Raw genomic sequence first — 20,549 nt, forward strand, 5'->3', positions numbered from 1 at the left:
TAAACAGTCTTGCCCCACCTTACCTCTCTGAGCTTCTTCGTCCTTAATCACCCCCTGGGTCTCCTAATCTCTGGAACAATCTGCCCCAGCACATTAGAGAGGCCCCTTCATTGTGCTCTTTTAAAACACGTCTTAAAACCAATTTTTACTTGTTGGCGTATGACACAGTATGACCCTGAGTTTGTTGTTTTAGTGTAATCTAATGTGCTGATTTTATTGTCTTGAATGCAGTTCTAATTATCATTTTATACTATTTTATTTTTGCTATTTGTGCTGATTTTATTATTTTAAAATTAATTCTAACCATTTTACATGTGACTTCTTGCTTATCTTTATTCATTGTATCGTTTTTGGCATATCAAATGTACATCACTTTGTTTTCAGCTGGGAGCTGTTCCGAAAGTGATATATTAATAAATTTCTTGCTTGCTTACATTCTTCCCTCCACTTAGATTTAATAGTAACTGATGGCCAGGGGATGTCAGCATTTGGTCTGTATAAATATTATGACACAATGAACCTTTATCAGATCAATTTCTTAAGTTAAAAAAAGTTTTATTATGAGATTAGATTTGGCCATTTATGGTAAGAGGTTCATTACATACCCTAAACTAGGGATGGACCGATCCGATATTGCGTATCGGTATCAGTATCGATACTGACCTAAATTACTACATCGTATATCGGAGGGAAATAAAGAACTGTAATCCGATCTATTAAATATCACAAAAGCACCTCACAAAACTTGCGACATGGCGTAACTCAGCTCATAACCTTAGCTTGTCGGAGGAGTATGTGGAGGAGTATTATCTGAATATTACACCCAAAGTTTTAATCTGATGTAAAATTTATAGAAGTCTATTACTGTATATTAACTATTAAGTCTAATATTTTTAACCAAGATGGCGGCGCGTGAACAACGCGAGGCTCAGTGTCTCTCCAGAATCTGCTATTTAGCGGTTTTTTATCTACTTTTAACCGGATTATTCGTCCAGAATTGCTGTGCGTTGCTGACCTACAGCAGACAAGAGCTTCTGGACATCTGGACTCACAACTCCAACAGTTTTATCGCCGATCTCCGACTCACCCCAGAGATCTCCAGAACACCGGAGGCTGCCCACTCTCCCCGGCTGGGCGGAAGTGCACGCAGACGGCGCCGAGATCGTAAACAAAGGCGAGGTAGGCGCGGAGGGCTACGGGCTAAGCTAAAGCTAACACCACACCGGCTGCCTTTACCCAGTATTTTTCTCGCCAATGTCCGCTCTCTGGCAAACAAAATGGATGAGATACGGCTCTCCATCACTAACAACAGACGGATTATGGACTCAAATGTCATGTTTTTCACCGAAACATGGCTGAACAACAGCTGCCCGGACAATGCTATCGAGTTAGCAGGACGCCACACACACCGAGCCGACAGGCTAGCAGATGACTCCGGCAAGACCAGAGGTGGAGGTTTGTGCATTTATATTAACAATGCTTGGTGCATGAACTCCACTACTACTGAGAGTCACTGCTCACCTAATGCGGAGTTTTTAATGGTCAAATGCAGACCTTATTATCTCCCCAGAGAATTCACTTCGATCATACTCACTGCCGTGTATATACCCCCCGACGCTAATGCTAGGTTGGCCATGAAAGAACTTTCTGCAGCCATTAACAAACACCAGAATAAACACCCCGAGGCTGCTTTTATTGTTGCTGGCGACTTCAACCACACCAACTTAAAGACAGTCCTCCCCAGATTCCACCAACATGTCTCCTGCCACACCAGAGGAGACAAGACTTTAGACCATGTGTATTCCAACCTGGCTGGAGCCTACAAAGCCACACCCCTCCCCCACATTGGACAATCGGACCATCTCTCCCTGTTCCTCACACCTCGGTATTCACCACTCATCCAACGTGTGAAACCTGCTGTGAGGACAATTAAAGTGTGGCCAGAGGGGACAGACGCAGTGCTCCAGGACAGATTTAAAAACACAGACTGGAATATGTTCACCCACACAGACCTGGACCAGTACGCCTCATCTGTACTGGATTACATCTCCAAAACCACAGACAGTGTCACCACCCAGAAACGGATCACCATGTACCCCAACCAGAAGCCTTGAATGAACCGGGATGTTCGTCTCCTCCTGAAGGCCCGCAACACTGCCTTTAGGTCAGGAGATGCACACGCCTACAGTACAGCCAGGGCTAATCTAAAGAAGGGCATCAAAAAAGCCAAACACCATTACAAAAAGAAGGTAGAAGAACACTTCTCCAACTCCAACCCCTGACGCATGTGGCAAGGACTCCAGACCATCACAGACTACAGGACCACCAAACCCTCTCCCGCATCCTCTGATGTCTCCTTCCTCAACGAGCTCAACAACTTTTATGCTCGTTTTGAGCGAGGGAACCCCACAACCACAACCAAAGCAGACATGACGCCAGACCACCAACCTATGACTCTCTCCCCCACCGATGTAGGAGCGGTGCTGAGCAGGATCAATGTCCACAAGGCTGCAGGCCCTGATGGCATCCACGGGCGTGTTCTCAGAGCGTGTTCTGGGGAGCTTGCAGGAGTGCTCACAGACATATTCAATCTGTCCTTGGCCCACGCTGTGGTACCGGCCTGCTTCAAATCCACCTCCATCGTCCCGATACCCAAAAACTCCAACCCATCTTGCCTCAATGATTACCGCCCAGTAGCACTCACCCCCATCATCACTAAGTGCTTAGAGCGACTGGTCCTAGCACACTTCAAATCCTGTCTCCCCCCCACCCTGGACCCCCACCAATTCGCATACCGCCGGAACAGGAGCACAGAGGATGCAGTCTCCATCGCAATGCACTCTGTCCTCTCACACCTGGACAACAACAACACCTACGCCAGAATGATGTTTATAGACTTCAGTTCAGCATTCAATACAATCCACCCCTCACAACTCATCAGGAAACTGACAGACCTGGGTATCAGTTCCCTCATCTGCAAATGGTTACTGGACTTCCTGACCAACCGCCCCCAACATGTCCGGCTGGATAACCGCTGCTCATCTACCATCACAATGAACACCGGTGTACCACAAGGCTGTGTGATGAGCCCTTTCCTCTACTCCCTCTTCACCCACGACTGCAGACCTGCTGATGGTTCCAACACCATCATTAAGTTTGCAGATGACACCACGGTGATTGGCCTCATCAGTGACAACGATGAGGCCGCCTGCAGGGAGGAGGTGGATCGTCTGGCTGAGTGGTGCGACAAACAACCTGCTGCTTAACACCGAGAAGACCAAGGAGCTCATCGTGGACTACAGGAGGAATGCTGACCCACATCCACCCATCCACATTAAGGGGACGGCTGTGGAGCGTGTGAGCAGCTTCAAGTTCCTGGGAGTCCACATCTCCGAGGATCTCACCTGGACGACCAACTGCTCCAAGCTGGTCAAGAAGGCTCACCAGCGCCTCTTCTTCTTGAGGACTCTGAGGAAGAACCACCTGTCCTCAGACATCCTGGTGAACTTCTATCGCTGCACCATCGAGAGCATCCTGACCAACTGTATAACAGTCTGGTACGGGAACTGCTCTGCCTCGGACCGGAAGGCGTTGCAGAGGGTCGTGAAAACTGCCCAGCGCATCGCCGGAGCACCACTTCCTGCCATAAAAGACATCTACAGGAAGCGGTGTCTGAAAAGGGCTGGGAAAATCATCAAAGACCCCAGTCACCCATCACATGGACTCTTCACCCTCCTGCCCTCTGGGAGGCGCCACAGGAGCCTCCGGACTAAGACCACCAGGTACCGGAACAGCTTCTTCCCCACAGCTGTCAGACTCCTGAACTCTGCCTCCTGACATCTGACCCACGTTAAACTCATGGACTGAACATACACACACCCACAATGGACAACTGTACCCTCAAACACAATAATAACATGGACTGAACCACCACTCACAACCACTAGCACTTTATATAGCCTCTGTAGAAACTATCTACACCCTCACTTATCTTAACTGCACTAATGTATAGCTCTGTGTAAATAATCATTCTGTACATTCGATAATCTTTAATCCTACAACTGTTTACAACTTGCATAGTTCCCATTTCTGTATAGCTGTATATCCCAGATTCTGTAAAGTTATTTATTTCATATTCTGTATAGTTTTTCATATTTATATCCTGTTCATATCCTGTACATAGCTTGTACTCACTACAGCCTGTACATACTTATAGTTATAGAATATTCACAACATACTTCATACCGTGTACATTATAACATACCATAATAGACCCATTTCTGTAATATACTCACATATCTATATTATTGCTAATATATATTGTAATATATCTATATCACTAAAGCACTTCTGGATGGATGCAAACTGCATTTCGTTGCCCTGTACCTGTGCATGTGCAATGACAATAAAGTTGAATTCTATTCTATTCTATTCTAATTCTATATACCCTAGTAAGCTATAGTACTTTTTCCTTTGGGAAGGTACCATCTGTGCAGTCTGCAATTCTGTTAAAGAAAGATGTTGAATCTATTTAAATATTGTAGAAAATAATTGATTTCTGTGCATTTCTTTTTTACAGGTACATTAAATTAAAGTTGATTATGTCATCACGAGGCGGAGGGTGGGGGGTGGTTCCCTATTTTTTTTTTTGCAGGGAGTTGGCAACGCTATCAGTTAGGTTGTTTAATAGTTCTGCTAAGTACTCTTTAAAATACCAGAATAGGGAGGATGGTGTAGGTTTAAGTTTATTAGATTGATCAGCATTACTGAACTATGAAATATTTTGGGTGCAGTGTGTTTTTGAATACAGATATAACAGAATAGCTTCAGTGTTTTGTTTTTTAAAGCTTAAGTATGAACTTATACAAAATGCAGCAAGATATTAAAAACAGTTTTATTGATTAAAAAATACACTATATCGGCTTCATATTGGTATCGACAGATATCCAAATTTATGATATCAGTATCGGACATAAAAACGTGGTATCAGACCATCTCTACCTTAAACCACAGTATTTAACATTGTCCCCTGAAAACTACAAACTTAACATAACAACACAGTGTGTTAAGTGGCAGTTGTGTTTGTTTGGTAATTAATTATGTCTTTATTGTATTTATTGATCACACCTACCCTACTATGAGTGTTTTGTCTTGCAAAAGTCAGGCCTCAACAACTGTATTTTGCTTCTTCTCCATCTCATTTGTATTTTATCTGTTTCACCACCAAGTGGCCAAACTCGCACTCTCTAAGATTGCGTTAAACAGTCTGGTCTAAAGATTCACTTCTAAAATGTCCATTTGATATTATTACATTAATTATAAACTCATGGAGTTATAAACTACAAAATTAGTTAGAAAATATAACAATAAAGAAAAATGGTGTTTGGTGATATTTGGTGAGTTGGCAGATCATTTCAACAGCTCAAAAATATCAACAAACGAACCTTTTTAGTGCTTTAAATGAAAATGTACATTACTGTATTTCCCAGGGAAAAATCATGTCTGACACATGAACTTGTACAGGGCGAAAGTCCTGGTATATCCTGGAAAGATAATAAATCACGGGGCTAACACTGAGTTAGATCTTATTGAGTTGAGCTGGCTAAGTTCACAAAGGGCAAAGAAACACAGAGCAGCATCAGCACAGTTTAGCTGACAGTACAAATTATCATGATCACTTATTTCTATGCAATTATATTCCCTATATGTCCAATCTTAGGGTGCTCCCACCAGCCAAACCCCACTTTAACTCTAAGGCAGAGGTTCCCAAAGTGTGGGGCCCGCCCCGCAGAGCCATTGAGAGAGGGGGGGGGGGGGGGGGGCTGTATGAAAAAAAAAAAAAAAAAAAAGAACGCTTGGACACTGCTAGCATCATGGACACACAAACGCAAAGCAGGAGATGAAGCATCGCCAAATATGTTTCCGAACCAACTTCCTTCCAAGCCAAAGACTAGAAAATATGGTGAAGCATATCTTCCCTCTGGCTTCACCTGCACAAGTGCCAAGGTAGGTCTCCCCTGCAGAATTGGGTTTCCCTGCGTCGGGAGCATGGGCTCTCCAAATCACGGACAAACAGTATCCCACATTCTTGATTTTTAGTTCACAAGCACTTCTTGTAATAACTAACTACTCCTGACGTTTTGGAGCTGTTAGCTCTTTATACAGTAAAGTTGCAGTGGGATACAAATGATATCGCGCTCATCCTGCCACAATTTGTTCCCCCGGTTCAAATCATGGACAAACAGTATCCCACAGTTGTTTATGTTTTTTAACCCATTTTGCAGAGGCATTGAAAAATGTAGCTTTAGCTCTTTCCACAGACTTTCAGCTGGATTCAGGTCAAGTGACTTTGGCTTTATTTTCTTTCTCTAAAAAAAGCTGAAAGTGAGCAGATTTTTATCAAGATAGTCTTTGTATATTTTTAATTTCATCCTTCCTTCAATTATACGAAGCCTGTCAGTCCCGCTTGCTGAAAAACATCCCTACACCATCATATTCTAACCTCCAGATTCCACTTGGTCTGGTGTTTGTGGAGTGATATGCAGTGCCTTTTGACCTCCAAACATGGTGTGTATTGTAGCATCTCATCTGGTCTCGTCTGACCAGATTATATTCTCAGAGTATTTCACAGGCTTGTCTAAATGTTGTTTAGCAAAGTTTAAACGCTCTTCAACTTGCTTTTTCTTCAGCAATGGAATCTTGCATGGTGCATAAAGGTCACAGTGGTTGACCTCATTACTTACTGTCTTTGAAACAATTTTCCATGCTGATTCCAGATCTTTCTGTAGTGCTCCACAGGTGCACTACTTTCTTGGCAACTGGATAACTCTTCTGGTAATTCTTTTCACTCCTCTGTGTCCTGACCTCCAGTGTCATGATTTTACTTGCCTTTTTTGCATCTCCATTTCATCGTGTGTTCAAAATTCTTTCCCTGTACTGTTTCTCATTAGAACACATAATTTATGGACATCTACTGGATGGATTGGTACTCACATCTGCTGAGAATTTCATGTCAATACCACCTTTCAAAATATATTTACTTAGAAAAGTGTTCAATGTTTGTTTTACCTTCTGTATCTGATTGTCACTGTAACAACAAAGGCTGTGTTGAACTTCCTTCCTTATCCTGTTTGATCATGCCAATGACGCAAATTCCTGAACCCACACAGCACAACACAAATGTAAAACGAAACCAACGTCTGCTTTCAATTCCTGTATGCTGAGCACACTGTTACGCTCACATAATTAGAGACGGCTGAGAGCAATGACCGACATGTTTCGTGATACTGGAAACGAAGATCGGGTTGTCTTAGTAGAGTCTGAGGAGAGGCACGATGAACTTCAAAGTAGGAAAACTTTTTAATTTCCATTTCCTTTTGTGTCTGTGTAGCTGTGTCTGTGTAGCAATGCTGTCTGTTTTCATGATGAGGCTGTTGCACAATGGGGGAATCTTGTGAAAGACTTTTTCTTGAAGTTTCTCTTCCATATATTGAAGATGTGACATAAGAATCTTTATGTTTCTCTTTGGTTGTAATCAAAATTGAATTTTTGTGGCTGTGGTGGTTAGTACAGTTTTCAGAAGACGACATTGCATTTGTTCTGTGTTAAATGTAGGCTTCAGAATTGGGGGAGGGGCGGTAGGTGATGTTTATGTGCTCAAGCCCTCTGACACTCAGCATATTTCATCCAGCATGTCAGACCTGTTAAATGTAAAAAGCAGAAGAGAGATTTTATCACTGTGCGTAAGCAGATTTTTCATTCATAATTCAAAGATTTAAGAAAAATTCAGTTGCGAGGACACAACAACCTTTTGGAAAAGCCTGGACCCCAAAGACACAACTGTTACTGTTCAGTTTCTAACAGAGACAACTGCTTTAACTCTCTCACTGCCCAAAGACTTCAAAAATGAAATGATCAATGTCAGTAACTCTTTTCAATATCTTTCCTCTCTCCAAACTGCAGCTGAGCTCAGACCAGTGAGAGCAATGAAACCTCCAGCTTATGTTCCAATGCAGGTGAGGACCTATGATGGGCCCTCTGGACAGCCTGGAGGATCTGTATTGGTTCAGCACACCAGTGTGAACATCGTCACTGAGCCTCCAAAGGACCATATTATCTGGTCCCTCCTCTGCTTTGCCTACTCAAACCCCTGTTGTCTTGGACTTGCAGCTCTCATTTATTCTATCAAGGTGAGGTTAATTAAATCAGTTTTTTGAGCATCTGTTATTCTTCTGAGTGTTTGTGTCTGTGTGTGTGCATGAATAAATATATCAGTTTTTAACTGTCTGCTTACTATGACCTACATTATATTGATTTGACCATATAGATCAAGTTAATATCCATGAACTCCAACTACACTTTTACAATCTATATGTTTCTGTCCTTTTAGGCCAGAGACCGGAAGGTGGTTGGAGATTTGGAGGGTGCACGGCATTATGGGGCCACTGCTCGCCAGCTTAACGTCACCTCCACAATCCTGGTTGCCCTTGGACTCCTGTTTTTCATCATTACGATGATAGTTGTATTGGAAGGGGTATATCATTAAACTCTCAAAGTAACAAACCCTGACAAAACGCTTCCTTTTAACAGATTGCAGTGCATTGCTTGCTGCTGTGACTTTGGATTCGGATGATAAATATTAACATCAATTTTATTATCAGTCTTCATTATGAGATTTTGACTATGATTTGTCTCTGTTGGCAAGTCTTTTGTTTGGAAAAGATCACATTTCATATATATTGTTTTTTCATATTTCAGTGAAGGTAAATGCATATAAAGATGATTTTTAGCCAATTAAATTAATGTTTGTGCCTATCTATCTACACCCAGGTGAAAAATAAGCACACTGCATTTGGCGTCTGCTAAATTACATACGGAACAATGAATGACAGTATACGGAATTCTTCTTTGTTCACAAAAACCTTTTTTCTGTAGCTGTGGATCATGCTGCATATTCACTGACAGGGATCTCAGCTCATTCATGGCAGGAAAATCTTTTTATTGAGATGTTTCATTTTCCACTCACTAATATTCCACAGAAACAGTGTGGACATTTCATCCCCTTAGAATTTGTTCGATTTAGAGAATTAAGAGTTGATTTGTATGCTATGTTATAATAAATATAATCTTTGAGATTTAACCCTTTAAAGCCGGTCGGAGCGGACACGCTCCATTTTGCGTAACTATTTTTAAATCCCGGTAGCACTGCAACCACGTAAGCTAGCGCAATAATTTTTTTTGCATATGAAACCGGAGGAGTTGTACTTACATCTTATGCCATCAGCTTGTCCTAGGTCACAGTTTCCTTCCACATATAGCTTTGCAAAAACTGCATAAAAAGCACTTGCAGCAACAAAAACATAATATTCCAGAAAAACGCTTTGCCGATCCGATCAGCTGTTTGTAACACTTCCTACGTCCATCAGCGTGAACTGTCGCATGTCCGCCATGACCTGCCCGAAACCGGAAGTGACGTCATTTTGCGCCAATGTAGTTTTTTTTTTACCATCGGGGACTTATGAGCCTATACTTGTGTTTTTAAAAGTTATGTTTGACTTTATGACTTTCTGTGTCGTTTCTGGGATGCTTAGGACTCATATTGCACTGCTGGAAATAGTTTATTTTGATGCATATGCTGCTTTTTTGCAAATTTGCATTATAATATTTATTTTCGTTTTTCCTGCAATATATGAAAATTGGTGTATTTCAAAAATAAAACTATGAAGACACTTAAAATTAATCTTCTGTGGTGGGAAACTAGTTTGTGCAACTTTTTTGTATTTACAGTTTTGAGGGATAAGCCTCTTAAATTTCTCTAACTAGAAATATATGTTAAAAAAACAAAAACAATTTTCAATTTTTTTGTAGTTTATTGCACTTTTTGGCAATTTATGTAATTACTATGCACTTAATGCAGACATATTATTAAAGTTTGGGCTATAATGGTTGTATTGATGTATAGCAACTTGAAATGCTCCCAAAAATGGCTCCACAGCATGTAAAAATATAATATAAGCTCTGGCGGACTTGGTTCTATGGTAGGTCTTAAAGGGTTAAATGGTGTTGGACTGTAACTCATTAAAAATGTATTTCCTAGGGTTGGGTTTTTTGTTTGTTTTTTAGATTCCATTGATTTCCAGGAGCTCTTGTAGCCTCGATAGCAATTCCTTCTTCCTTTTTAGAAATGAATATTGTAGTTTAATATCTTAGAATGGAAATAGTCTACTTCTGAGGAATTGTTGTTTTCAGGTTTATTTCCAGTTGAGTAGATTTTTTGGTCGTTACACTAAACTGACCATCTTAACTCAATAAATGTATCACACTTGGGAATCTTCTTCTTTCACTGCCCACTTTAGGAGTTTCAACAGCAGATCATCTTTCTCCATCTCACCCCATCCCTTGCATCCTCCTCTGTTACACCAACCCTCTATACACTATACCCTTGAATCTTTTCTGTGGTCTTCCTATTTACTTATGAAGCCATACTACTACTCACTGATGGTCACCTCTCTCTCCGTAAACTTTTTTCACCAACTCTTTCCTGCAGCTTCAATATATGGCACAGTTTTGCACATCTCCCTTGTCCTTAAAAACTGGAACCAGTCCACTTCTTCTCCATTCCTCTGCCATCCTCTCACTCTTCCCAGGAGGGTGGCACGGATGCCCCTCCGGTGGTCCTCCTTGGGGTCTCACACTCTTGGGCCTGGATCTCCTCCATACCTGCTTCATGCCCTGGGGAACTGGGCTATGGCTCCCCATACCCTCTAGCAGATCGTTACATGGAGAAACCTTTTGAATACAAGCGTGCTCATCCATACAGGTGTGCACACGGGTGTTCACTGTTCATAGACACAAAGTACACTTTTCTTGGCTTCTACCTCAAAGCAAATTGTGCGCTGTCGATCCTGCATGCTCCACAACAACATTCAATATTTAGTATTAACTGTTATTTACTGTTAGCTAGAATATTGTGATGGTGTTGTGTTTATAATGTTGCTCTTTCTTTGCTTGTTTTCTCTTTTTTCCTTTTTTTTTTCTCTCAATGGGTGATCCGGGAGATTTCTTTCTTTGTAAGTGCCCTTTCTCACTGTCCCGCTTCTCCTCTGTTTTTCTTTTCCTTCATCTTTCTTTCTCCCTTTCCAATCCCCAATCCATGTCTGTCCCATCTGTAACAACTGAAAATAAAATAAAACAAAAATAAATAGTAACAACAAAGGTCGATCAAATGGACCAATATGGCAAGGCCGTGATGCTCCACTTGTTAAAGTAAATCCTTCCTGGCTGTCAGACAACAATTCTGACGGCTAAAGAACCAAATAGGACAGGCAAAAAAAAAAAAAAGGGATTGCGTCAAACAGTCTGGTCTAATGGTCCACTGCTAAAATATCCATTTAATATTATTATATTAATTATAAAATAACTGAGTTACAAACTACAAAATTAGTTAGAAAATGTAAAGATAAATAAAGATAACCTTACGCACCCCTATGATATGCACCGTATTTTGGATGGAATCCAATAGAATGATACTCCTGGTGGTAACACACATTCCAGCCATGTATTCCAGCCCTAATCCTAACCTTAATCCTAACTTAACCCTACCCATAATCTTATTCCTAACTCTGTCTCAGACCTTCGGACAGTGCACATCTCTATTGAGAGCCCTTCAACAGCCACAACTTCACTTTTTTTTTTCTCTTTTCATGTGCTTCTCACCTGAGGAAAGCCAAATCTTGGCCAAAACATGGCAGTACAAGCACACGCATCATTGATTATTTTATTTGAGGAGTTTTAATGTATTTTCTTTTCATTTCAGTTTTTTCTATTTCATTTTTGTTCATTAATAAATATATAAATAAAGTTTTATTTTCATATAAACACATAAAAATACATTTATTAAATAACATAACAGATTAAATTTCATTTTATTTACTTAGAATAACAAAGCAAACAGGGGACACAAAGTACACACAAATAATAAACAACACAGGATGAAATCTCACGAAAAAACCAGGGCTCATAAATATTTTGTACTTGTAAATCAGGATTTGTATGTGTAAAAAGAATTTGTGTGTGCGTAAAAAAGATTTTTGTGAGGACTTTGCCAAAAAATACGTGTGAATAGTGTGAATACAAGTAAAAATGGTAAATGGCCTGCATTTGTATAGCACTTTTCTAGTCCCTAAGGACCCCAAAGCGCTTCACACTACATTCAGTCATTCACCCATTCACACACACATTCACACACTGGCGATGGCAAGCTACATTGTATATTGTATATTATTATTATTATTACTCTCAACAAGCAGCGGTGCTGCCGTTGGGAACTTGACCCATACCAAAGCGCTTACAGACGGAGGATAGTCCTCCCCCAGCTGCTATCAGGGCAGGAGATGTTCACACCCCTGCGTCCAAACTGCAAATGAATCGCGCATGAGCAAAGCCGCTGCTCCCGCACTGACTGTAACACAGTCAGTTCTTATTTTACTCTTATGCTGCTTTGTGGATCACAAGGTTTAAAACTACTTGTAAGCGCCAGACGTCTGCTTTATATTTTTATTTACGATTGAGTTCATGTTTGTTTTATAATTCATAGATTCATTACATAAGTCATCTTTTCAGTATTAATAAATGTGAAAATATATGTGTTTACATAAAGTAATTTTAAGTCACTGTTTTGGGATTGGAACCTAAAAGGGGGTACCTCTCACTTTAAGTATGTAAGTGCAATAGTAGCATGAAACTCTGTATGAGAGGGAAGGGGAGGAGCATGGACAGAGAGGTTAGGAGTCAAACACTAAATGACGTCATTGCGTAATTTGCATATAATTGGTCATGCTAATATAATTGTAACCTACGTTGTTGGAGAGAGAAATAACATCGTGGAAGAGACATAAAGTGAGTAAAAACGTCCTAAATGCATTTAGAATTTATTTAGAACTACAAATTAAATTTATTTTAGCAATTATTGTTTTTTTTAATGTCACAATTCCAACCCTGCTGCTTTATCCGGGCTTGGACCGGCAAAAGTGACCCGAAATAGGCACTCTGGTGGACTTACTTTGTGTGTGTGTGTGTGTGTGTGTTTATAAGTAGTTTTAAACCTCGTGATCTACAAAACAGCATAACAGTAAAAGAAGAATTTACTGCGTTACAGTGCGGGAGCAGCGGCTTCGCTCATGCGCGGTTCATTTGCAGTTCGGATGCGTAGGTGTGAACATCTTCTGCTCTGATAGCAGCTGGGGGAGGACTATCCTCCGCCCGTGAGCGCTTTGGAACGGGCGAGGTGCCCACGACAGCACCTGCTGCTTGTTGAGAGTAAAAGCGATACCCGCTTTCAGGTCAAAAAGTCATCATAAATAAGTCTCCAATAACACCAGAAAAAGTCGCCAGATTTGTCACTAGTCGCTTTTTTAGAAAAAAAGTCGCTAAGGGGGTCTGAAAACTCGCTAAATATAGCGACAAAGTCGCTAAAGTGGCAACACTGCCCTCCAATAGCCAAACCCATCTGTTCTCTGATTGGATTGTTAAATTTGTAATTGACATGACATTGGCCAATCAGATGAAAGGAAGAAAAATAGGGTCAAAATTCATACTTGTAACTTGAAACTTGAGTGCAGAGTTTCACATGTATTTTTTGGCTAAGTCCTCACACAAATCTTTTTTACACACACACAAAAAATTCTTTTTAGACATACAAATCCTGATTTACAAGTACAAAACTGATTTACAAGTACAAAAAATTTATGACCACAATTTGAGCCCATAGAAGAACACTTCCCAGGAATTTTCCGGGGTCACACGGGGCACGCTGTTGGGGGACGGGCAGTGCCCTTCTTGTCTCCCGGCTGATGACAGGCTCAGTCCTCAGTTCATAACCTTATTCTTAACCTTAACCACAACTTTAATCATATTAGATAGGGTTTTCCAAAGTGATTCATGATGAGAAAGTAAAATAAATGCACATGTGTAGATTAATTCCAAATGGTTCTCATGTTTCCACAAGTGTAACATACCGGCGATTTGTCACGTAGCGTCGGTATGTTATATTTTGGGATGAGGACGTCTGACCAGCGTGATACGTCAGGTGAGACGTCATTCAGGTCTGGTACCTGAAATTAACCTGGTATAAAAATATAAATATAATAAAAATATAGTTTTCATCCATGCATTTTTGCAGTATTATTACTTGACGTCTTAATTTTCTTTGTAATGAAATAGAATAGTGTTTCAACAAGTCCTTTGACAAATGCTTTGACTCCATGCGCATCAAAAAGTTTTAAAAATTAAGGTATGTGATTGTCACTCTGCTGTAGTACAGCTCTGCGTTATCTCCTGAGAAAGCGGAGCTGTGCACTTTATATAGAAATGTATAGTTTTTGTAGAATGAGCCTTACTGAATAAAATGCCAGCAATGACAGTATTTAAATCTTTTTCTGCTCCTAAATTTCCCCCTCCATCAAAATGTGAACACCAAGAAAACCAAAGAGATCATTTTCATCTTCAGAAGGCACAGCACTGACTTGGCCCCCCCCCTTTGTGGAAAGGGTCCACAACTTCTGGTTTCTTGTCATCCTCATCTCTGCTGAGATCTCCTGGACAGACAACATCACAGCGGCCGTCAAGAAGGCCAGCAGCGGCTGAACTTCCTGAGAGTCCTCAAGAAGTACAAAACAGACTCCAACCTGCTGCTGACCCTCTACCACACCTCCATTAAGAGCCTGCTAACATACTGCATCACAGTAAGGTATGGCAGCTGCACTAAGGGGTATAGAGTGAGGCTTCAGTTGAGTAGTCAAGTTAGCTCAGAAGATCATCGGCTGCCCTCTCCCCTCCCTGATGGACATTTATTCCTCCCGCTGTCTCAGCAGGCAATGAACATAATCAACAACATTTCCCCACCCTGGCTTTGACCTGTTCAACCTGCTTCCCTCAGCGAAGCACTACAGGTGCATCAGCACAAAGACCCACAGACTCAAGAACAGAAGCCATAACCACCCTGAACTCACACATGCACCAATAACACAGTTCCACCGCCTATTTCAAGACTTCCCTCTATAAACCACCACAGAGTAATAACCCAAACTGTATATGCACAAGACTATTTATTTACATATTTGTTTCCTTTTTCCCAGATTTGTTTATTTTGTGGATTTTATATATGTATATATATATATATTTTTTTCTAAATACTGTTCATATGTATATAGTGCTGCAGAAACTGTGCACCTCGCCCCCATTTCTTCTCCCACATGTTAGCACTGAGTTTGAGATGCTCTGTATCTCATTGTACATCTGTATAGTGACAATAAAGGCATTCTATTCTATTCTATTCTATTCTATTCTATTCTAAAATACAGTCAGTGTTGATCAGAGGATGATGCCATTTGGAGCCTACAAATAAAGTGACACTATTAACCTTTTCTTTGTAGTTTCAATTATACGAAGCATGTTGGTCCCATTTGTTGAAGAACATCCCCACACCATCATGTTCGTACCTCCAGACTTCACTGTTGGTCTGGTATTTTTGGGATGATATGCAGTGCCTTCTGACCTCCAAAACACGGTGTGTATTGTAGCATTGTCATGGTCCTGGCTCATTTTGACCCAGCGTTCTTAGTTTTCTTGTGTTTTTGTATTTTGTTCTTTATTTATTCCATGGTTTCTAAGTTGTTCTGTTAAGATGTTGCTTATTAGATTTCCCCTCGTTACTTTACCCCCTGTGTGCCCCCTCTGTGTATCTGTGAGTCTCGTTTCTCCTCCTTGTGTTTTATTTCATGTTTTCCTCAGCCCGCTGTGTCTGTGTTCTCTCCCCCTCTCTGGTCTGCGTCTCTGTATACTTCCTGTTTTACTTTGATAGTCTCCCGTCAGTGTGCGTCAGTGTTGTGTTTGCTCCTGCCATGTCTCGCTATGATTATCACTGTCACCTGTGTTCCCCGTTTACCGTCTGTGAATTTATGTCCACGTCTCCCTCAGTTCTGTGTCGCGTCGTCAATGTCTCATCCCTGAAGCTGTGTGATTTTTCCCTGTGTTTCCTCGGTCCTCAGTTTAGCATTCCCAGTCTAGTTTTGTATCATTGTTAAGCCTGCAATAAAGCAGTGATTTTTGAGTTCAATTCTGTTTCCATGAGTTTTGCGTTTGGGTCCTCACCTGCCTGTGCACAGCCAGTTCATGACAAGCATCTCATCTGGTCTCATCTGACCAGACAATATCCTCAGAGTATTTTACAGGTTTGTCTAAATGTTGCTCAGTAAAGTTTAAATGTTCTTCAAGATGCTTTACCTCATTACTTATTTTCTTTGAAACAATTTTCCATGCTGATTCCAGATCTCCATTTCCTCATGTGTTCAAAATTCTTTCCCTGTAGTGTTTCTCATTAGAGCACATAATTTATGGACATCTACTGGATGGATTGGTACTCACATCTGGTGAGAATTTCATGTCAATACCACCTTTCAAAATATATTTACTTAGAAAAGTGTTCAATATTTGTTTTACCTTCTGTATCTGATTGTCACTGTAACAACAAAGGCTGTGTTGAACTTCCTTCCTTATCCTGTTTGATCATGCCAATGACGCAAATTCCTGAACCCACACAGCACAACACAAATGTGAAACTAAACCACCAACGTCTGCTTTCAACTCCTGTATGCTGAGCACGCTGTTAACTTCACATAATTACAGACGGCTGAGTCCAATGACCGACATGTTTCGTGATACTGGAAACGAAGATCGGGTTGTCTTAGTAGAGTCTGAGGAGAGGCACGATGAACTTCAAAGTAGGAAAACTTTTTAATTTCCATTTCCTTTTGTGTCTGTGTAGCTGTGTCTGTGTAGCAATGCTGTCTGTTTTCATGATGAGGCTGTTGCACAATGGGGGAATCTTGTGAAAGACTTTTTCTTGAAGTTTCTCTTCCATATATTGAAGTTGTGACATAAGAATCTTTATGTTTCTCTTTGGTTGTAATTAATGTAATTGGTGGTGCAGTATTGGTAAGGTTAGTACAGTTTTCATTTTTTTTTTTTTTTTTTTTTTTTTGTACAGTTTTCAGAAGAAGACTTCTGCATTTGTTCTGTGCTCACTTATAGAAAAACAATCAAGATGTTAGGGTTGGGGGGGGGGATCTGTTTAATGGCTTCATGTAAAAAGCAGAAGAGAGATTTTATCACTGTGCTTAAGGAAATTTTTGATGTCACTGCATGCTAACTTAGTTTGTGTCACCAACTGTGAGTACAAAATCCTCAAAAAAACGTGTGCTTTGTCCCAAAACATTTATTCACAGTCATATTATTTACATTATTTATTTATTAATTTATTTAGTGAAGTCAGATTTCAGGATTCACAGATTTAGAAAAATTCCGTTGCAAGGACAATGCAACATTTTGGAAATACCTGGACCCCAAAGACACAGCTGTTACTGTTCAGTTTCTAACAGAGACAACTGCTTTGCCCAAAGACTTCAAAAATGAAATCATCAATGTCAGTAACTCTTTTCAATATCTTTCCTCTCTCCAAACTGCAGCGGAGCTCAGACTAGTGAGAGCAATGAAACCTCCAGCTTATGTTCCAATGCAGGTGAGGACCTATGATGGGCCCTCTGGACAGCCTGGAGGATCTGTATTGGTTCAGCACACCAGTGTGAACATCGTCACTGAGCCTCCAAAGGACCATATTATCTGGTCCCTCCTCTGCTTTGCCTACTTAAACCCTTGTTGTCTTGGACTTGCAGCTCTCATTTATTCTATCAAGGTGTGTGTGTGAATATATACATTGTACCTACCTGCCTATCATATCTTACCATATAAATCAAGCTACATGATCATGGCATCGAACACAACCAAAGCTGAAGTGCAAATTTCTTTTTTAAAAACTACAACACTGAAAGAAATATCTTACATTTGTTATACAGTTTACATCATTTCCTACACTGATAGTAACAAAGAAAATATATGGGCACAAAAAAACCCCACCAGTGAAAGAGCACCTGGGATTATTATTATAATTGTTTGCATTTACTAAAAACATGAAGCTTAACTTTGTCAAATAATGAAACTTAGGCTATGCTTAACATTTGCAGTTTCAGTTTACAATGGGATAAAGATAATTACATTATAATTACACCATTACAAACTATATGTTTCTGTCCTTCTAGGCCAGAGACCGGAAGGTGGCCGGAGATCTGGAGGGTGCACGACATCATGGGTTCATTGCCCGTGGGCTTAACATTGCTGCCACAGTCCTGTTTGTCATTGTACTCATGATTTTCTTTATTATAATCAGTGCTTTGTTTGCAAATGCACCTGCTTATGCTCACAGAGAACCATACTATTATCATTTTAACAGAGATTAAGTTGCTTGCTTCTGTGACTTGTTATTAAGCCTCATATTCGGTACAAGAAAAAACACAGCTTCAGACCCACTGTTTAATTTAAAAACTAAAGGTGTGCTCCAATAGTTCATTTTGCTTAGTCTCTCAGTTAGGAACTGTGGCAGTAGTAATAAAAGCTGTTCCAGTTACCCAATTACTAAGGAAAGGTGATTTGGTGCTTCCTTTATTGCTTCCTTTAGCATAGGATACACTGGAGCATCCTTTATGAAAATGAAGAAGAAAAAGGTGTCCCATAAGTCATTGCAACAGACCATCCGGCCATTCATGAAAACAATGGACATAATAAACAAAGTTGCACAGATCGTGTGAATGTTCGTTGTAACATTTTTCTTTTCATTTCATGAACTCCTGGTATATTTCAGCGTTTTTAATAACTGTTTGTTAAATAAATACTTGCTGTTGAGTTGCTTTGCATGTAGAATGCAATATGCTATGTAAGCTCAAGATTTTGATCTACACTGACTGATCAAAGTGTGCTTAAACTTCTCTGTAATAACTGTTCTTTAGTAAAATCTTTCTGTTGTACTACAGTCTTCAGGATTCATTTTTACCTCAGTACAGTCCAGCTGGAGAAAGTGATGGATAGAGGGAATTTTACAGCAGTGAGTTACACTGGATCACATCAGTAAAACACAAGACACATTTTATACACTATGGGGCAGATTTACTAAGTGAGTCCAATTATTGTGATATTGCAATTGCAGTATGATCTATGATCTATTTACAAAGATGCAGGCTGTTCATATCAGTAAAAAACAGCATTCTGTCCAGAATCACAAAAAGTTACCTGAAATCAAAAAGATTAGCTTTTAACAGCTTTTGTTTTCATTGCCCTGCTTGAAAATCATTACTAGATGAGCAGGTTATAGAGGTGTAGTAGCACCCCTTTTAAGAGTTATCATGAAAGAGTCTGATTTTTTTAAAAACAGGAATGTTATACCTGCACATATATTGGCAAAAGTATTCAGGCAACCATTCAAATCATTGGATTCAGGTGTTCCAATCACCTCCATGGTCAGAGGTGTATAAAATCAAACAGCTGGCATGCAGACCGCTTCAAAAAACGTTTTTGAAAAAATGAAGTGATTTGAATTCCAGCATACTGTGATAGGATGACACCTGTGCAACAAGTCCAGTTGTGAAATTTCCTTGCTACTAAATATTCCACAGTCAGCTGTTAGTGGAATCATAACAAAGTGGAAGTGACTGGGAATGACAGTAACTCAGCCACAAAGTGGTAAACCAAATAAAATCACAGGGCGGGGTTAGCAGATGCCAAGGTGCATAGAGCGCAGAGGTTGGCAGCTTTCTGCAGTCTCAGTTTCAGCTGGGCAGCTGCATCTGCACCTTACATCACTAAATACAATGCAAAGCGTTAAATGAAGTGGTGTAAAGCATGTCGCCACTGGACTCTAGAACACTGGAGACGTTTTCTCTGAAGTGACGAATCACGTTTCTGGGTTTGGTGGTTGCCAGGGGAACGGTATTTGTCTGACTGCATTGTGCATGGTCCAGTTTTGTTCACAATAAGAATGCCCAGTGATGCCAGTTGATAAAATTGTGTACATCAGAATCTGCTTTAACTACTTTGTAGAGGTGGAGCAGCTGGCCCTCAACTCCACCAGCTTGTCACTTGGCATCGAGCCCAGTCTTGACAAGATGCTGCATGGCAGATTTTTTCTTGAAGTTTTTTAGATGAGTTTAAAGCTGGCGTTCCCAGAGAGAACCCACGCAAACATGGGGAGAGCATGCAAAATCAAAGCAGAAAGGGTGGAATCGAACTTAGCTTTGAGGCAGTGTCAACCACTGCGACACCATGCTGCCCGGTCTAGTTACTGTAGCTCAGAAAACAATCCTTTAATCTAAATCCATGCAGTATTGCATTTCAGGTAGTACTGATTTAATACTCAGTTCTTATTTCTGACTTCTTATTAAGTTCTTACTCATACGGAGATTGTTGTATCATTGTGATCATTGTGTATAAATGTTCAGTTTGCCTGTTATTAGCTTTACTAAACAAAATGTCAGCAGTGAATCTTCTCATCATCAGAATTTTGTGTTAAGTTCTTCCTGCCACTGAAATTTAATAGTAACTGATGGCCAGGAGATGTCAGCATTTGGTCTGTATAAATATTACGACACAATGAACCTTTATTAAAT

At 40.3% G+C, this 20,549-nt stretch overlaps 2 protein-coding genes across 2 annotated transcripts; both read left to right on the forward strand.

The window, feature by feature from the left end:
• Window positions 1-5,858: 5,858 nt before the first annotated feature.
• On the forward strand, window positions 5,859-10,193 carry LOC308387053 (interferon-induced transmembrane protein 1-like). The gene is made up of 3 exons (XM_080866929.1): window positions 5,859-7,346; window positions 7,963-8,189; window positions 8,390-10,193. Exons 1-3 carry the CDS (start codon window positions 7,265-7,267, stop codon window positions 8,543-8,545), a joined length of 465 nt encoding a protein of 154 aa, XP_080723055.1. The 5' UTR covers window positions 5,859-7,264; the 3' UTR covers window positions 8,546-10,193.
• A 6,437-nt stretch (window positions 10,194-16,630) lies between these two features.
• LOC308387044 (interferon-induced transmembrane protein 1-like) lies at window positions 16,631-18,869 on the forward strand. Its single transcript, XM_080866917.1, has 3 exons — window positions 16,631-16,778; window positions 17,523-17,749; window positions 18,153-18,869. Exons 1-3 carry the CDS (start codon window positions 16,649-16,651, stop codon window positions 18,348-18,350), a joined length of 555 nt encoding a protein of 184 aa, XP_080723043.1. The 5' UTR covers window positions 16,631-16,648; the 3' UTR covers window positions 18,351-18,869.
• Window positions 18,870-20,549: the final 1,680 nt, after the last annotated feature.

This window comes from Rhamphochromis sp. 'chilingali' (assembly GCF_963969265.1).
Source record: "Rhamphochromis sp. 'chilingali' genome assembly, chromosome: 2".
Taxonomy (NCBI): domain Eukaryota; kingdom Metazoa; phylum Chordata; class Actinopteri; order Cichliformes; family Cichlidae; genus Rhamphochromis; species Rhamphochromis sp. 'chilingali'.

What these genes read in the sequence shown, in the direction of transcription:
- LOC308387053 (XM_080866929.1), top strand. Translation starts at nt 7,265, where the DNA reads ATGACCGACATGTTTCGTGATACTGGAAACGAAGATCGGGTTGTCTTA. An exon ending in GAGGCACGATGAACTTCAAA is followed by an intron (nt 7,347 to 7,962) that starts GTAGGAAAACTT and finishes TCCAAACTGCAG; the next exon opens with CTGAGCTCAGACCAGTGAGA. An exon ending in CTCTCATTTATTCTATCAAG is followed by an intron (nt 8,190 to 8,389) that starts GTGAGGTTAATT and finishes CTGTCCTTTTAG; the next exon opens with GCCAGAGACCGGAAGGTGGT.
- LOC308387044 (XM_080866917.1), top strand. Translation starts at nt 16,649, where the DNA reads ATGCTGAGCACGCTGTTAACTTCACATAATTACAGACGGCTGAGTCCA. An exon ending in GAGGCACGATGAACTTCAAA is followed by an intron (nt 16,779 to 17,522) that starts GTAGGAAAACTT and finishes TCCAAACTGCAG; the next exon opens with CGGAGCTCAGACTAGTGAGA. An exon ending in CTCTCATTTATTCTATCAAG is followed by an intron (nt 17,750 to 18,152) that starts GTGTGTGTGTGA and finishes CTGTCCTTCTAG; the next exon opens with GCCAGAGACCGGAAGGTGGC.